Source organism: Wyeomyia smithii, chromosome 3 (genome assembly GCF_029784165.1).
Source record: "Wyeomyia smithii strain HCP4-BCI-WySm-NY-G18 chromosome 3, ASM2978416v1, whole genome shotgun sequence".
NCBI classification, from domain to species: Eukaryota; Metazoa; Arthropoda; class Insecta; order Diptera; family Culicidae; genus Wyeomyia; species Wyeomyia smithii.
This window is the reverse complement of record NC_073696.1, coordinates 81748715-81768377: the sequence shown is the minus strand read 5'-3', so window position 1 is coordinate 81768377 and position 19663 is coordinate 81748715. Positions and strand designations below refer to the sequence as shown.

The window sequence follows — 19663 nt, the reverse complement described above, 5'->3', positions numbered from 1 at the left end:
CAACATTCTCTAAGAAAAGTGAGTGAGTTTGAGTAGTCTTCGGAATATTTTTTTCTTTTCATAGCTGGATTTCACATTTTTAAACACAACAGGCAAAGTAATTGTCCGATTGCAGAAAAAATCAAGCAACTGTACCTTCCATATGACACTGATTTTATGAAAATCAGTCCAGCTATCTCTGAGAAACATGAGTGAGATTTAATAGTCTCCAGAACACGCTTCTGTCCTTAGCTTTTGAACTACAAGTCCAATCTATATAAAATTCAAAAGTTAAAAGTTTTTTAGGAAGCCAGTTTATTTAAAACCAATTTAGTTCGAATCGGTTGTGTAGTTTCTGAGATAATGAAGTTTCTTTTGATACCAATTTTGTTCAAATGCGTTCTTTTGATACCAATTTTGTTCAAATGCGTAGTTACTAAAATATTGAAGTTTTGTGATTTTCACATTTTGATACATAACCTCGAAACTAAAAATCCGATTACGATGAAATTCAATAGGGTTCTATGGGGCAACTGGACCTTTCATTTGCAATTACTTTCATGAAAATCGGTCCAGCCATCTCTGAGAAAATCGAGTGAGATTGGGAGACCGTTACATGCATACATACACACACACACACACACACACACACACACACACACACACATACACACACTTATACAGAAAATGCTCAGCTCGTCGAACTAAGTCGATTGATATACGAGATTCGACCCTCTGAAGCACTTTTATACCTTTGGTTTTTCCAGTGATTGCTATACCTTTCTAGGAGAAAGGCAAAAAGATCTTTCATTTTATTTTTATTTTTTTTTTGCAACATTTGAACCACCCTATGAATAAATGAACTACCCTAATGAAAAATAATGTATTTGGTGATATTTATGGTGCATATAATTGTACAACTTATTTGGTGACACTAGCGATCAGTTTCAGTAGAAAATTCCGCATAAATTTTCCGCCTCCCGCAATTAAAAAAAAGTCCCAGAGTCGATTAAAAAAACAGACGACAACAGATCCCGACGTTTCATGTATGCAAGCCACATGGAATTGAAAAAAAACGGAAACCGAAATTTCCCACAACCTCCCCCTTCCCCTCCCGGGTTATTTTTCGGATTTCTGAAAAAACTAAGTGCAATCGCCTTGCGCCGCCTCATTTTAAATCTGATTGTGCTGAAATTTCGCACAGGGTCGTTTTTCGGGCAGGTAAACATCTTGTATAAAGTTTTTTTGAAATTCTAAATGATCGTTTTGTCTATAACATTACTGAAGAGTAATAACAACTTTCAGTTTAATGCAGAACTAAAAAAAAATGCAAATATATGTTGGTCATCGTAGTAGGCGATGGCTGTTGTCGCATAGCATTGAAATGTGGGCAACAAATTGCTTCGAAGATATTGCTGTTGTCTTATTTTTGTAATTTATTTTTTTCCAACCGTTTTGGTTTTTCGTTAAAGTTCACATAAAAACATGTTTCTAACCACTTTTCATTTTACCTTTTCGTTTTTTTTTGTTATTATTATTATCCTTTTATCGATATTATTTTTCGTAGTTTTTTGTTTAAAATTGTTTCGATACATTTAAACAAAAAGTATTTCGAACGTATTTTCGTGATTCTGGTGTTTTTATTCCTTGTTCCGTGTTTTCTGTAGCCACTTTTGTTGTTTTGATGTTTTCTGGAGATTCAAAAATGCCAATTTTTGCTATATTAATTTTGTGATACGTATCAATGTGTCGCAAAGTAATGTATTTTGGAATTTCAACACATAGGATATTTTTAACAAAGAATTTACAACGTTTTCATAAATCGTGGTAACATCGAATCGATCACCGTGTTTATTTTTTTTTGTATAGTTTTCGAATGAATTAGGATGGGTTCACTGATAATTCTAGAGGTACGTTTAGACTATTAGACATGTCGGTCTGATTTTGACCACTGCAGATATCGAAAGTCTGCTCGATTTACCGTTCGACATACTTTGTCGAATCTGTTTTTATGACGGTGTTCACACTGCTTGCACAAATCAAAAGGAAGAACTGCCAAATGAATGTCAAATGAATTCTTTTCCCTATTTCAATATTTGCCAGCACACAAGAAATGAAAATGATGTTTGTTATGGAAATCCAAAACAAAAAACCCAAAAAAATCAAAGGTTGCTATGTTCTTGGAGTCGAACGAAAAATAGAAACGTTTCTATTTCATTCGACATATCGAACGGCATGTCGAATTACAATATCTAATAGGTGTAAACGTAAAACAACATTGCATTCGAAATATTTTCGAGCAATCAGCTCGAATCAGATGAAAAAATCAGATAGTCCAAACATACCTTAAATTGCATCCAGCTAAATCACTTAACAGTTCAGTGATGAGGTTGGCGACCGGCATCTAGAATATACTAAATCATAGAAAACTCGAATGGTTTTCAAATCACATCATAGAAATAATAAGCACTTTGATTCGCACTTCATTCACACCTGAGAGGCACCCGTAAAGTTGAGCATAGCAAAAAATCTTATATGTTTTTTTTTGTTTTTTCCTTCTTTCCCCAACAGAAAGTTGATATGTGAGAGAGAAAAAGAAATCGAGTTAGAAAAGCGTGTCGTCGTCGGACGAATAAAACGTACTGTAGCACATGTAATTCGAACGTGTCAACAGCGGTAACCTGTTCCGGTGCGTGACTTTGCACCGTACTGCGTGCCGACCAATGTCCGCCTTTACGAAACTCACTCCGACGTGCCACGAACTCAAGGAAGAAGCATAATCTAATTTCAGTAGAATTCGGTGCGAAAGTATACAAATTAGCGTAACAGTAAAGGCAAATAATTACTCGTGTATGCCATTAATTCAGCACACTGGTACCTTTGGCCATCGTCATCGGAGATAAAAAGGCGAAATTTTATCCAAACAGTTTGAAAAATTCACGGGCGCCGGGAAAAGTTCGCGTAAACAGTCGAATGACGACACAGTGCGAGTGAAAAGTGATACACCCAACGGGTGGTCACCAGCCAAAAGCAGGATATGACCAATTGCGGTGCGAAAATTGCATAAGAATAAATAGCACAATTTAGCAGCAATTAAAGCTGTTTCCGAGCCGCCGTCGGTGCAGATAACCTATATTTGTTTGGTCCGAATAACGCACCGAGTCAGCCGTTGCCGCTGGCAGATCGTACTGTAACGTTTGAAATTAACAAAACAGTTAACTTTTTGCAACGCGCATTTAAACGAATGTAATTAATAGCGAATCTACGTTTCTTCCGTCCTCAGTGGAACAGTGGGCCGGTACCGACGGGTGCCGATTTCTGCGGACGCGTGACGTCGTTTGAACATTACGGTTCGCCTGTAGCCGCGTTTCAGAATTTCGACTGGCGTTCATCAGATTCCAAGCCAACTGAATTAACGATAACGATGATACTCAAAGCTGCGTTACCAGATATATGTGTGTGAAATTTGTATTGTGATTATAAATCTTGCATGATATATCATCAACGTCAAGCGCAAAGCGTTCCCTGACCGTCCTCTGGAAATCATGGGGCCAGAAAATCTCGAAACAACCAACGAAGAGTGAGTAATTGTGGGACATAAAACTTGGATGTTTTCGCGGTTTCCTTCGCCAAAGGCATAATCGATCTTCGGAAAGCCGGAAAGAAGTGACAGAAAAGACAGTGCGCGACGACACTTATCGTGAAACGGTTGCTTCGGAAGATAAGGTCATCCGCTGCCAATTTGAATTGTTCCTCTAAGATGAAGTGAACGTTGAATAAGATGGAATAGTGATTGAGCACAGTGAAAGTTAATGTTGTACACCTCGGCTCGTGCTAGAGCTATGCTGGCTATTCCCGGTTGTTTGTGCTACGTGCGGTAGGGCGGAATTTCTCCTGCAAATGTGAATAACTGTATGAAATGGTGACATTAATGCCTTGTAGTTACATATCTGCGCCCCGGATCTCCATCATTGATAAAATGATAGAGATAGAACCAAAGGTATACAGAATTCTTCTTCGAGTTGCGGGGTTTAGTTGGATTCTCTAGTGTTGAAGCTGGTGGCGTTGGTTTTCTGCTTTTTATGTGTTCTTCTCTTCTTTTTCTTTTCTTTTTTCTTGTTGTTTACTAACCATTCATCAGGACATTAAATTTGTTCTGTTTTATGTGTGCTTAAGGAGAAACAAATTATTTAACAAATTTTATTAGTCTCTGTTTCTATGGCGATTAGGGTGCTGCTTTTTTATAAATGAAACACGTTGATGTGCTTACCAAGTGGTCTACAAGCAGTAAAGGAGAATATTCGCGATTAGAGATAAGCTGTGGAAAGTCATAAATAAGAAGTGGTCGTTTGTGGACTTTAAAAATTGAGTTGCATTCGCAGAACCTTGCATATTTATAATTGAAATTGATGGATAAATCGTATAATTCTATCAGAAATTTCAATCAGTTTCCACGATTATATGAATTAAGAAAGTATAGAAACAGGGGAACAAAGTGTTGCACATTGTTTGAGTGAAATTTGAAAGAATAATATTTCTTTACCATTGAAACTGTAATTACCTTGCACAAGATATATGAATGAGTTTATAGCTATTTTCTAATAGCTGATGTCTCATCTTAGATAGGCTTCAGGAATTAACATCATCGAATCAGATAAATAATCCACACTTTAAACCTGACCACCTCTATCGCGTTGGCTCGGGTTCCCTGTCTGGTGGCAACAAGTCTCCTCAGATTTTCATCGGGTTTCTTTTTTTATGATTTCAGATGATCACTCGTGTTCCCCCTCGCAGCGTACGGTTCACCATTCCAATCACTTCCCAATATTTATGACTATTTTTTTTCTTTTCTCCCGTTCAATCGTCCCCTATTCCTTTCTCCACGCGAGTTGGTCAGATGCGTGCTCAACTAACAGCCTGCACCATTGAAAAGAGGCAAGGAAAAACGAGCAACCAAATTCTCACTCGCACGTTTTCTTCGCCACAGAACGGCGAGATTCATTTTTCAAACCTCCAGGAGTGTGACTTAAAATATTCCGTGTTAATATACTGTCCTTTTGTTCATTAATTTAATTTGCCCTCCGATGAACATTCGTGTCGCGCGATCGGTCGTAATTCTGCACCGTAACGATCGTAAGTATTTTCGTCGCGAGTTGTGTGTGCAGCTTTGCGCAGTGTAGAGCACAGATTTGATGGTTATGTTTACTGTTGAGCTTGGGGGCAGTCGACACTCGAAGACAGTTCTTTTGTGCAAATCAATTAGACGGAAGTAGCAATTGGCGATCGCTTGATGGTGGTTTCTACTGTTATTTACATTGTAGTGGAGGTTTCACCATCTGTAAGGATGGTTTTGCGGAGTTCGAAAATATACGCAAAACAGCTTGTTCGTGAAAACAAAAAATGTTAAGAAGAAAGTTTTGAAACGATGTACATCGTTTTATTCAGTCTTAGGATTGCTTGAAATGGTTGTATTTTCTCATAGTTTGTTTTTTTTTCGCTCTTGGTTCTACATTTCGGTTCGAACTTTTGTAGGTAAAATATTTACTTTTGCCATCTAGCAAAAATTCTACGTACTAAAAGCGCGATATCGCAATCAGCACTAGCTTTTCGACAAAGTCAGTCTATTAAAATATGTTTGCTATAGAATTAACATTATAACTGGTTTACCCAACCTAACTTTTAATAGTAACTATTCACACAAATCAAATACAAATATATTCTGCATAAAAAGCTCTTGCAATAATTTTTTGTACAATGAATAATAAACTCATATTTATCTCTGGGTAAATCATATTTCTGAGTTGGTTTATGATAAAAAAGACAATCAGTGATTCTAGGCCCACCATAGAATACTGATGCTATGACTTTACCGGCGGAAAAAACTGCCTTCACCTGCAATACATTTTGTCGATTGTTATTACATCACGGATATAAAATATAGTACATTAGTTGACCCATGTTTCGTCCATGGTTATAAGCCGACATAAATATCAAACTCTGTTACTGCGAAATGATACTGAATCCTCGTTGAAAACTTCGTAGCAACGCTGTTTTTGAAACTAAGTTAGTAAACGCGACACTTGATGCATAGCTTTGTAATGTCCAAAGCTTGAGTCAATTTTACGATGCACAGCACTTTTAAATATTATGTCTGCTGGCTCGCGTAACTGTGACCGACGATCATGTAATATCATTTTGTGGAATGTCGTCATCAGTTTTGGTCTGAATATCTACTGAGAAATTTGTTCTCACGGTTCCGATTCCCCAGAATATAATCCAGTTGAGTTTTGATATAGGTTAGGGTTGAACTTTTCAAAAGCAAGCATTGAATCATAGAATGACGGCCAATGTTTTCCATGTTTGCAAAGACTATTGATGACTGTCAAACATAAACTAAACTAAACTAAACTAAACGCTTTGATGTCACTAATCTCGAGAAACATTTCTAGCCAGGCAAGACTCCTGGGATTACCTTCGTAGTATCAAAAATCCCCGCAAACCGCAGGAAGGTATGCTGGGCTGCGGGAGGTGTTCGAAAAATAACGAATGACAATTTTTTTTGTATCGCTGTCAAAAAAGGTAGATGTACTTCAAGATAATTTATTTATTTCTTATGAAGATAAATTCGTTATCAACAAAAAAAAAAATAAGAATGGTTTGCAGTTCGTTTGCCCTCCAGTCATTTTTGTACGCCAAGGACCTTAAAATGCTAAAGAAATCTTTGATTGGACGACACTGAATCAGATTCGTTGGGTTGCCTATTATTGGATACAAATGGGGTCGAATGGTTCTTCAGGAACGTTTGTGTTTATTGCCGTAATGAAATAATGCTTTATCTGGCTAAATCACATGCTTCCATAACACTGGTCAACACAGGTGCACTCTTAAAGCTCAAATCGGAAAAATGTACACAGTAAAAAAATCTGAATTTTACACGTCACGTAAAATATCTTCTCATTCCAATTTCAGTTGCTTCTGACATATAGGGTAGGGAACATATTCTAAGCAGCTTAAGGAACCGCCTGTGTATTGGGAAGAAATACTCGAAATGTGTTGGGTGAAATTCAAACAGAAGTATATCAATCTTTTCTCTATCTTTTTCTCAGTTAAAACTTGTTTTCATATTGTAAAACTAAGTGAGCAAACTTTAACAATAATGAATTAAAGTTACCAATCGAGGAACACTATGCCAATCATCCCGAACCTATTTTAAGCAGTTTCCATATGTTTTGCAGGCATTTTATTTCAGCACCCGAAGTGGCTCCTGAATGGCTGCAATATAGGTCGATTTGTTTCAATTAGTGGTTGTTCACAGGTTGCTTTGTGATTAACGGTATTTCTTATACTCATAAGACAGCTGGACAATCAAAGTTTTCGTTTCCATCATTGAAATTGTCGATATTTAAATTTCAGTTTGCTTCTGACGTAAACCACGAGTTTGTTTGAAAATTAAGTGCATTTAAATTTGCGTGGAATATTATGGAATTTTCTATCATAAGCGATGGAGGCAATTTTTTATAGGCGATCGATATAAAGTCGTGTCTCTAGCCACTTACTTTTTTTCAGAGACTTAAATGAGTGAAATTGCACATTGAAGCAACTGAGTGGGACTGGGAGTGACCGACCATTCCAATGTACAAGTTTTCAACACTTTGAAGGGTCAAAAACGACGCCGGCCACGTCCTTGTCCTTTCGGTTTATTTATAACGTTAAAGCGACGAACCCGGCGAGTAATTACTATGCGAACTCTCTCATAAGATTACGCGTTTTGGTAATGGCTAGTGGGACCAAAATTCATAGGAATGATTGAATAGCTATAATCATTCGTTTTTTTGGTATGAGCTTTCAGAGTGCACTCTTCTTTCATTATGTCGACCAGTGTAATGTTTGTGAAGAAATTGAATCAAAATTGTCTTCAAAAATTCGTTCTGGTACACTCTCTCTTGCCAGACCACTGGACTTGAACCATGATTTAGACAAGAAGAACGAGGTCAATTTTTGTCCATTAATTCGGCCAGTCTTACACCACCTTCCTGGCGAATTGTTGTTGGGGTTTGCAGGAAATTATACATACACGAAACCGGAAGATGTTCGCTTTCAAAATAGTTTACCGTGAAACTTTTGCTAAAATTTAGTTCAGCAAGAACTGTACAATGCTCTTGCACAAAGCTCCTTGTTTCGAAGCCATTTTGAACAGAACTGAGCATGCATAAATAAAACAAAAAATACTGGCATAATGAGGTAACAGAGAGCTTCCATACTTTCATTTTTCTCTGAGCGTGTTTGTTGTTGAGTAGGACAACCTCAAAAACATTCCAAAATTTTATTTGTCACAGGAGACATTATTTTTTTCATTTCAATAACTCAAATATTATCTTCACTGGTTTAATCAAATACTGTTTTATCAAAGAAAATGAAAATCTATCATTTGCATGAAAGAAGATCATATAATGAAACAGGAAAACAGAACCACGTCAAACGATCCGAAAACCCAAAAAAATGTGAAACTTTTTTATACCGCAAAAAAAACTCAAAATTATAACAAAGCTGTTGGAAAAAAAATCCAGAATGGAGAAATAAAGGATAAATTTTATATTAAGGTTCAAACTTTTTTTGCAATTTTTTCTCAAATGAGTTTAACGATTTAAATTGTCATTTTAAACAAAAAAGCTCATAATAAATGACTATCTGAATGGATCCGACTTCAAGTATTATTTAAAAAAAGTTTAGAAAATTAGAAAATAAACACTAAATTTTATATTGATACAAAAATTTTGAATTTCCCCTTGCAATTGAAATTTTTATTGAAACTTGTCATTTTTACAAAACTTGTGGTAAAAAGTTTTAAACTCAGATTTCTACTCATAAGTTAGTTTCTAGCCACTATTGCTTAGCTAGAACCGTCCTATTGGCCATTAACTAGTAAACTGATAGTTTTGAGCAAAAGCAGGCTCTTATATAGCCCAACGAGTGCATTGCCGATTTAAAGCAAAGCCTTGGCGCTACATTCCGATTCGGAACTTGACCTTCTGTTTACTATACACAGATTTCGCACCCAACTGTTAAGTGTACAGGACAATTGCGAGGCTAGCGCTACGATCCTACTGACAATAACAGTCTCTCCCGAGCCGAGACTCGAACCTACGACAACAGGCTTGTTAGGCCAGCATCGTACCTCGAGACCAGCTGAGGAGGCATTGCCGGTATACTAGGTGTAAAATTCTGTCGACCGTGCAGGTATCAAGCAACCAATCAAAGGTCGAAATCTGCGTTTCAACAAGGTGTGACAATTTTTTTATAGTACAATAGTTCGAATAATCAAAATATGCGTAGATGATTTTCCAATCGATTGCTGCAAAAATTACTGCAGTTCGCTAAGCCAAATACGTGTGCAAAGTTTCATTCAGACCAAAAATGGTCGATATTCAATTACAGGTCATTTGAAGCGATTTTATTCTGTAATAACTATACAAAACTCAACAAAAGCCTATATTAAATTTAAAATCCATAAAAACTCACTTAGATGTATCTTAAAATATCTGAAAACACTTAGAAAGGCTTGAAGCAATAAAAAAGAATGAATTCCGAATTCAACTCAAAATGCTTAGGAAACGTCTCTGAAGGCTACAAAAGGCCAACAATGAAAATAATTGTTAAAATGTTTTAATCAGATAGAAAAAGACAAAATAAAATATAATTAAAACTCAGACAAAAGAGGCTGAAATGAATTTTAGGTACAAAAGAAACAGAAGAAAATAAACATTCGTCCTAAAATATATATAAAAGAAGGCTTGTATGCAAAGCCACGACCGCAAGGTTGACTTAAAACTACATAAGTTATTTTGTTACATCACTTGCATTTTTGTGTTTTAGAGTAACTTTTATCCAAATAACTAATAAAATAATTCCTTGGGAATAATGTTCCTGGCAAATAGCTAAATATGGCCAAATACTAGCTTATATGAGTGTTTCCAGAACCGGAATGATATTTACAGATCGTAAATCGACCCCAGTAGCCAGTATAAATCTTTTCAGGGACGCCACATTATTTCCAGAGATTTACAATCATTAATAGTGATGGATAGAGGTTTTTTTTTCTTCATCTATAGTTTATTTGACACGGCACAAATACAATTCAATGTTTAACGGCGCCAATTATATCTGGTAGCTTACTTTCTAAAGTATCTTAATAACTAAAAGCAAATTTTTTATCCTCGCTGCCGACTACGAGCTGAAACTAAATCAAACTTAAAGTTAGAATATTTTGCATTAAAAGCACAGGTTTGCTGTTTGATGGTTTTCATTGCCATGGGTAAGCAGCATATTAAATTTGTTCCGCTGCTGGGCCAAGATATTACGGACTGGCATATTGGGTTGTTTCCATCGGGCCTTGAGAGTATCGTGCGGGTCTGATTGCTGTTTCCGGATCCGGGGTCTTAACGTGTTCTTGTCGTTTGGTTGGATGTAGGCGGAAGGGGATAGGACTAAACTGGGGCGTGGATGGATTTCAGGAAAACGTATATAAGGGACATGTAGGATAGGTCACGGCTCGCCAAGACATCACGAACAGGAACAGCCGGCTGCCTACCTTCGGCCTGCAGGGAAGCTATTAATCTAGACCTGGCGTCACGGTGTACAGGGCATGACCAAACAACGTGCTCTATGTCGTGATAACCTTCACCACAGGCACAGATACCACTCTCCCCGAGCCCAACACGACGGAGATGCGCGTCAAATCTATAGTGATTGGACATAAGCCGGGACATCACGCAAATGAAATCCCGACCTACATCCAACCCCTTGAACCACGGGTTCGTCGATACCTTGGGGATTATGGAATGTAACCACCTTCCCAGTTCCCCCTTGGTCCAAGAATTTTACCAACTGATGATCGTATTCTGACGTACAAATGCGAAAAATTCATTAAAGGCAATTGGTCTTTCATAAATATCACCGTTTGTTGCGCCCACCTTAGCCAAAGAGTCCGCTTTCTCATTACCCGGTATCGAGCAGTGAGAAGGGACCCACGCTAAGGTAATCTGAGTAGATTTTTCGGATAAAGCACTCAGATGTTCCCGTATTTTCCCCAGGAAATACGGAGAGTGCTTAACATCTTTCATCGATCGGAGAGCCTCAATGGAACTGAGACTGTCCGTAAAGATGAAATAAAGGTCCGTGGGCATTTTTTCGATAATCCCTTGGGTGTACTGAATTGCAGCTAATTCTGCGACGTAAACAGAAGCAGGATTATCGAGCTTATGGGAGACGGTTAAATTGTTATTAAAGATACCGAAGCCAGTGGACCCATCAAGAAGTGATCCGTCAGTGTAGTACATATTGTCGCAGTTGATGTTTCGATATTTATTGGAAAAAAATTAGGGATCTGCTGCACGCGTAAATGATCCGGGATTCCACGAATTTCTTCTATCATGGATGTATCGAAAAACACAGTAGAATCAGAAGTATTTGATAAGTCGACACGATTTGGAATATTCGAAGAAGGGTTAATATTTTGGGACATGTGATTGAAATACAATGTCATAAAACGGGTTTGAGAATTAAGTTCGATTAACCTTTCAAAATTTTCAATCACGGGACGGTTCAAGACCTCACATTTGATTAGAATACGAGAAGACAGGCTCCAGAAGCGGTTTTTCAATGGTAGTACTCCAGCTAAGATCTCCAAACTCATCGTATGGGTCGATTGCATGCAACCCAAGGCGATACGCAAACAACGATATTGTATTTGCTCCAGTTTGATTGAATGTGTGTTTGCTGCGGAGCGGAAGCAGAAACACCCGTACTCAATAACAGACAGTATCGTTGTTTGGTAAAGCCTTATAAGGTCTCCTGGGTGGGCTCCCCACCATGATCCGGTTATTGTACAAAGAAAATTCACTCTTTGTTGACATTTTTTCATCAGATACCTCACGTGACAACCCCAGGTGCTTTTAGAGTCGAACCAGACACCAAGATATTTGTGTACCAAAACCTGAGAAATCGTTTTACCCAATAATTGTGTTTGAAGCTGAGCAGGTTCATGCTTCCTAGAAAAAACTACTATCTCAGTCTTCTCCGGAGAGAATTCGATACCTAGCTGTAAAGCCCAAGCAGACAAATTGTCCAAGGTATCTTGCAATGGTCCTTGCAAATCGGCAGCTTTGGCTCCTGTAACAGAGATTACACTGTCGTCTGCAAGTTGTCTGACGTACAAATGCGAAAAATTCATTAAAGGCAATTGGTCTTTCATAAATATCACCGTTTGTTGCGCCCACCTTAGCCAAAGAGTCCGCTTTCTCATTACCCGGTATCGAGCAGTGAGAAGGGACCCACGCTAAGGTAATCTGAGTAGATTTTTCGGATAAAGCACTCAGATGTTCCCGTATTTTCCCCAGGAAATACGGAGAGTGCTTAACATCTTTCATCGATCGGAGAGCCTCAATGGAACTGAGACTGTCCGTAAAGATGAAATAAAGGTCCGTGGGCATTTTTTCGATAATCCCTTGGGTGTACTGAATTGCAGCTAATTCTGCGACGTAAACAGAAGCAGGATTATCGAGCTTATGGGAGACGGTTAAATTGTTATTAAAGATACCGAAGCCAGTGGACCCATCAAGAAGTGATCCGTCAGTGTAGTACATATTGTCGCAGTTGATGTTTCGATATTTATTGGAAAAAAAATTAGGGATCTGCTGCACGCGTAAATGATCCGGGATTCCACGAATTTCTTCTATCATGGATGTATCGAAAAACACAGTAGAATCAGAAGTATTTGATAAGTCGACACGATTTGGAATATTCGAAGAAGGGTTAATATTTTGGGACATGTGATTGAAATACAATGTCATAAAACGGGTTTGAGAATTAAGTTCGATTAACCTTTCAAAATTTTCAATCACGGGACGGTTCAAGACCTCACATTTGATTAGAATACGAGAAGACAGGCTCCAGAAGCGGTTTTTCAATGGTAGTACTCCAGCTAAGATCTCCAAACTCATCGTATGGGTCGATTGCATGCAACCCAAGGCGATACGCAAACAACGATATTGTATTTGCTCCAGTTTGATTGAATGTGTGTTTGCTGCGGAGCGGAAGCAGAAACACCCGTACTCAATAACAGACAGTATCGTTGTTTGGTAAAGCCTTATAAGGTCTCCTGGGTGGGCTCCCCACCATGATCCGGTTATTGTACAAAGAAAATTCACTCTTTGTTGACATTTTTTCATCAGATACCTCACGTGACAACCCCAGGTGCTTTTAGAGTCGAACCAGACACCAAGATATTTGTGTACCAAAACCTGAGAAATCGTTTTACCCAATAATTGTGTTTGAAGCTGAGCAGGTTCATGCTTCCTAGAAAAAACTACTATCTCAGTCTTCTCCGGAGAGAATTCGATACCTAGCTGTAAAGCCCAAGCAGACAAATTGTCCAAGGTATCTTGCAATGGTCCTTGCAAATCGGCAGCTTTGGCTCCTGTAACAGAGATTACACTGTCGTCTGCAAGTTGTCTGACGTACAAATGCGAAAAATTCATTAAAGGCAATTGGTCTTTCATAAATATCACCGTTTGTTGCGCCCACCTTAGCCAAAGAGTCCGCTTTCTCATTACCCGGTATCGAGCAGTGAGAAGGGACCCACGCTAAGGTAATCTGAGTAGATTTTTCGGATAAAGCACTCAGATGTTCCCGTATTTTCCCCAGGAAATACGGAGAGTGCTTAACATCTTTCATCGATCGGAGAGCCTCAATAGAACTGAGACTGTCCGTAAAGATGAAATAATGGTCCGTGGGCATTTTTTCGATAATCCCTAGGGTGTACTGAATTGCAGCTAATTCTGCGACGTAAACAGAAGCAGGATTATCGAGCTTTTGGGAGACGGTTAAATTGTTATTGAAGATACCGAAGCCAGTGGACCCATCAAGAAGTGATCCGTCAGTGTAGTACATATTGTCGCAGTTGATGTTTCGATATTTATTGTAAAAAAATTTAGGGATCTGCTGCACGCGTAAATGATCCGGGATTCCACGAGTTTCTTCTATCATGGATGTATCGAAAAACACAGTAGAATCAGAAGTATTTGATAAGTCGACACGATTTGGAATATTCGAAGAAGGGTTAATATTTTGGGACATGTGATTGAAATACAATGTCATAAAACGGGTTTGAGAATTAAGTTCGATTAACCTTTCAAAATTTTCAATCACGGGACGGTTCAAGACCTCACATTTGATTAGAATACGAGAAGACAGGCTCCAGAAGCGGTTTTTCAATGGTAGTACTCCAGCTAAGATCTCCAAACTCATCGTATGGGTCGATTGCATGCAACCCAAGGCGATACGCAAACAACGATATTGTATTCGCTCCAGTTTGATTAAATGTGTGTTTGCTGCGGAGCGGAAGCAGAAACACCCGTACTCAATAACAGACAGTATCGTTGTTTGGTAAAGCCTTATAAGGTCTCCTGGGTGGGCTCCCCACCATTGTCCGGTTATTGTACGAAGAAAATTCACTCTTTGTTGACATTTTTTCATCAGATACCTCACGTGACAACCCCAGGTGCCTTTAGAGTCGAACCAGACACCAAGATATTTGTGTACCAAAACCTGAGAAATCGTTTTACCCATTAATTGTGTTTGAAGCTGAGCAGGTTCATGCTTCCTAGAAAAAACTACTATCTCAGTCTTCTCCGGAGAGAATTCGATACCTAGCTGTAAAGCCCAAGCAGACAAATTGTCCAAGGTATCTTGCAATGGTCCTTGCAAATCGGCAGCTTTGGCTCCTGTAACAGAGATTACACTGTCGTCTGCAAGTTGTCTTATCGTGCATGAATTTGCCAGACATTCGTCGATGTCATTTACATAAAAGTTGTAAAGAAGGGGGCTTAAACATGAGCCCTGGGGAAGACCAATGTAGCTAATGCGAAAAGTTGCCAAATCGCCGTGCGTAAAATGCATGTGCTTTTCGGACAACAAATTGTGCAAAAAATTGTTCAAAATTGGAGAAAATCCTTGTCGGTGAAGTTTACCCGAAAGAATGTCAATAGAAACGGAATCAAAAGCCCCCTTAATGTCCAAGAACGCAGACGCCATTTGTTCTTTGCGAGCATACGCCAGCTGAATATCTGTTGAAAGCAACGCAAGACAATCATTCGTCCCTTTGGCACGGCGGAAGCCAAATTGAGTATCTGATAGTAGACCATTTGATTCGACCCAATGGTCTAAACGACGGAGTATCATTTTTTCCATCAATTTCCGGATACAGGATAGCATTGCAATCGGCCTATAAGAGTTGTGATCAGAAGCTGGTTTCCCTGGTTTTTGGATGGCGATCACCTTCACTTGCCTCCAATCCTGCGGTACAATGTTTTGCTCCAGGAACTTATTGAACAAGTTCAACAAGCGCCTCTTGGCATTGCCGGGTAGATTCTTCAACAAGTTGAATTTGATTCTATCTAACCCAGGCGCGTTATTGTTACAGGACAGGAGGGCAACTGAAAATTCTGCCATCGTAAAAGGTGATTCTATCGCGTCGTGGCCCGGAGACGCATCGCGAACAATGTTTTGCTCAGGAACAGAGTCCGGACATACTTTCCTGGCAAAATCAAATATCCACCGACTTGAAGACTCCTCGCTTTCGTTGACCGTTACGCGATTCCGCATTCTTCGGGCTGTGTTCCAAAGAGTGCTCATCGATGTCTCCCTCGACGTCTCGTTCACGAACCGACGCCAATATCCGCGTTTCTTTGCTTTAGCCAAGCTTTTAAGCTTGGTATTAAGCTCCGAATACCGTATATAGTCGCCAGGTATACCTTTCTTCTTATAGGCCAAAAACGCGTCGGATCTTTGCGTGTAGACATCGGAGCACTCTTGGTCCCACCACGGAGTGGGAGGCCGTTCTTTGATCGTTACGCCGGGATATTTCTTCGTTTGGGCTTGCAACGCGGCGTCGAGAATCAAGCCCGCGAGGAGATTGTATTCTTCAAGTGGTGGATGATGTTGAATCGACTCGACCGCTTTTGAAATCATTTCCTCGTATAACTTCCAATCGACATTCCGTGTGAGGTCATACGGAATGTCAATTGGTCGCATGCGAGTTGACCCGTATTAATTGAAATAAGAATAGGCAAATGGTCGCTACCGTGCGGATCGAGGATTACCTTCCATGTGCAATCCAACCGTAGCGACGTCGAACATAAGGATAGATCCAAAGCGCTTGGGCGCGCTGGAGGTTTCGGGATACGTGTCATTTCACCGTTGTTTAAAATAGTCATGTCGAAGTCATCGCAAAGGTTATAGATTGAAGAGGAGCGGTTATCATTGTAAGGGGAGCCCCAAGCCACACCATGAGAGTTGAAGTCTCCCAAAATCAAACGTGGCGAGGGAAGAAGTTCTATTAAATCAAAGAGCAGCCGTTGCCCAACCTGTGCTCTGGGAGGAATATATATTGAGGCAATACAAAGCTCTTTACCTTGTATTGTCATTTGACATGCGACAACTTCGATGCCTGGAATCGAGGGGAGGTTAATTCGATAGAAAGAATAGCACTTTTTAATCCCTAAAAGTACTCCTCCATATGGGGTGTCTCGATCAAGGCGAATAATATTAAAATCATGGAAGTTGAGATCAATATTTGAAGTAAGCCAAGTTTCACAAAGGGAAAATGCATCGCATTTGTTTCTATTTATTAAAACTTTAAATGAATCCATTTTTGGTAAAATACTTCTACAATTCCACTGTAAGACAGAGATAGAATCCTTCATATACGCAGTTGAATTAGGCATCGAAGGATACAATCGCTGCAAGGAGGGGCCATTGGGCAGTCAACTGCTTCAAAAATGTCAACTGTTGGGAGGAATGCTGTAAGAAAAATTTTAATTGGATCGGGTACATTGAAATTTTCAAAAATCCAGTCCACAATGTCAGAAAATTTCACTAATCCAGAGTTTGTTTCATCAACTGGATGTGCAAAAGGAACAACTGGGGTTTTAGATGTTCCTGGCAGTGCTGGGAACTCCTTCTGGGACTTTAAATTTGCAAGCCCAGGAGGAGTTTGCTTCGGTTTTTCCGCAGCACTGTTTGGTTTGTTCGTACTTTTCATTACACTTTGGGAAATCTTAGGACCTTTACGGGGAAGTTTAGGAGAAGAAACATTTTTTCTCTTCCTAGACTCCCCAGGATTGGCATAAGATGTTCCCGCTGATGAATCGTCAGAATCGGTTTCATCAGAGGGCAACAGATCAAAGGGGTTCGATGTTATGGTAGAAGTGGTCACGGTCTTCTTCAGCATCTCAGCGTAAGAACGCTTTGAACGCTCCTTAAGTGACCGCTTGATTTTATCTCTGCGCTGCATGTACACCGGGCATGTGGAGAGCTCATGCTGGTTTTCCCCACAGTGAATACATTTTTCAGCATTAACACTGCAAGAATCTTCCGCATGAGTCTCCCCACACTTGCTACATCGTGCCTTATTGCAGCAGTAGGCGGCTGTGTGGCCTTACTGCTTGCAATTGGTGCAATTCATAACACGGGGTACATACAATCGCACAGGCAGACGAACCCGGTCGATCGAGACGTGGCTAGGGAGTGCAGATCCGGCAAACGTAACGCGAAACGAGTCTGACGGAGTGTAAACTTTTTTACCGCAGACGAGAGACATGGACCGCAATTGCTTACAATCCAAAATCTTCGCCTGTGTTTCGGTATTTTTGAAGCAACCGGTTGCGCTTTTTAGGATACACTCGACAGACAGACTCGAATCGGTTATGACACCGTCGATCTCCACGTCTCGTGCGGGTATGTAAACGCGATACTTGCGTGTGAAGAGCTCAGAGCAAGCGATAGCATTGGTCTGTGCCAGATCACTGACCACGACACGGAGCTTGTTAGGTCGGACCTTGGAAATTTCGGTCACGGCCTTGTACCCCTTCGTCAGGTCTTTAGAAATTTGCAGTATGTTTAATCGCTTTGAATTCACTCCTGCCTTTGGACGAAAATAAACAGTATAGCTGCCCTGTTGAGATCCGTCCGGGTAAAGCCTGGGGCGAGGGGGGACTGGAGAATGAACAGGGGAGGGGGTAACAGAAGGGTCAGGGTCAGGATGGTTCGGGGATGGTGGCACGGGAGGCGAGGGATCTATATCCATCGCGCTAAATGTAGCGCACTAGCGCACTAGCGCCGACAAGAACACGTACCTCTTCACTTCTTCCTTCCAGCAGTGGTTGTCCGATCGTTCGAAGCTGCACCCAAAGCAGCCAGCAGCACCAGTACAGCAGCACCAATACAGCCACCAGCAGTGAGCCGGGTGTGAGATCACTCAGCACAGCGACACGGACTCGACTGTCAACTGATGGCCTTGAACTCGAAAGAATAATACACTCTTTTGTTTGGCCATTCGTACACACGGACCGGATTGTAATAGAACGACCACTTTGCACGTCCGTTTCTGTCGAGTGTTCGACGCGGAATGATGGATAGAGGTTATTCACATTGAGAAGATAGTTTATCGTAACCTTATATATCATTCATATTAGAATTCGCGATCACTTCCGAATGCAACTGTGCAAGTGTTGCAACGAACAGTTCTATGTAGTTCTACGTCAGCCTTGCGGTCATGGCTTTGCACACAACCCTACTGTTATTCAAACCTAAAATTTGATGACAGGCAAAGTTGTACCGGAGGTACCGTCCATTCCATCATTCGATATTAAAATAATTTGAGCCGAAAGCCGACACAGAAAGTCTGCCGCGGCCGACGGCACTACCGCTGCTCCTTGCTGATTAATTGTGAATGATGGCTACAAAAGGCCAACAATGAAAATCATGTATTGAATGATGCTTATATCCGCTGCTGCTACTACTGCTGCTATCCGCTGCGTTACTGCTGCTTGGTTAAAATTGTCCTAGTTGCCAACCACTAGTGCACTGATAAATTTGAGCAGAAGCAGACTAATATAACCCAAATAGTGCATTCTCAGTTTACTAGGTATATAATTCTGTCGAACGTGCTAGGGAAAACAAGCGTTAAGCGACTAATCAGGTGTCGAAATCAGCGTGTCAACAATTCAACAATAATTTTCAATAGTACAATGGTTCGAATAATCAAATTACAGATTCAAGATTGGAGAAATAGTTCAAAAGTAAAAGCTATGTTGAAAAAATCAACTCTTTTTGTAAATTGAAATTTAGTGTTTATTTAAAATTTTTCGCAGTCAAAAGCTTACACCCTTTTAGAAAATTACTCTTGAGTCTAAGAAATGCCTACCACCGTGAAAAATACTCATTTTTCCAAGTCAAATTCGTGTTCAACATTTCATTTAAATAAAAAATGGCCGGTCGATAAGTCATTTGGCACGGTTTTGCTCAGGATACACAGAAGTGAGTTTTTTTTTGGAAAAGAAAAAATCCTGCTAGAATTAATAAACGAAAGAGAAATAATCTTTTGCATTTATTCAAAGAAGTTTAGAGACATAAAAGGTTTTCTTGATACAAAATAAAACAAAATGGTGGCCTTAACAATATGCAAATGCATAAGATCACATCTCTAGGTCGCCTTTTTCACCTTGGAAAAAAATGTTCCACATATTAAACAAAACTTTTTTTGCGAAAAGCGTTAACATAAAAAGTTAGTTAAAATGCCGAGAATTGTGCATTACTGGTTTAGGTTCAATTCCAGTGAAAGAATAGT

At 39.7% G+C, this 19663-nt stretch overlaps 1 protein-coding gene across 2 annotated transcripts in view; it reads left to right on the top strand.

The window, feature by feature from the left end:
- Nucleotides 1-19663, top strand: part of LOC129731914 (developmental protein eyes absent) — an 86194-nt gene that overhangs the window by 14863 nt on the left and 51668 nt on the right. The window contains exon 2 of one of the 2 annotated variants that reach the window (XM_055692291.1): nt 2551-3979. The exons of the other annotated variant lie outside the window; for it this stretch is intronic. Coding sequence (XP_055548266.1) covers nt 3899-3979 — 81 coding nt within the window. The 5' untranslated portion in view covers nt 2551-3898. The remainder of the gene's footprint in view (nt 1-2550; nt 3980-19663) is intronic. 2 annotated transcript variants of the gene reach the window in all.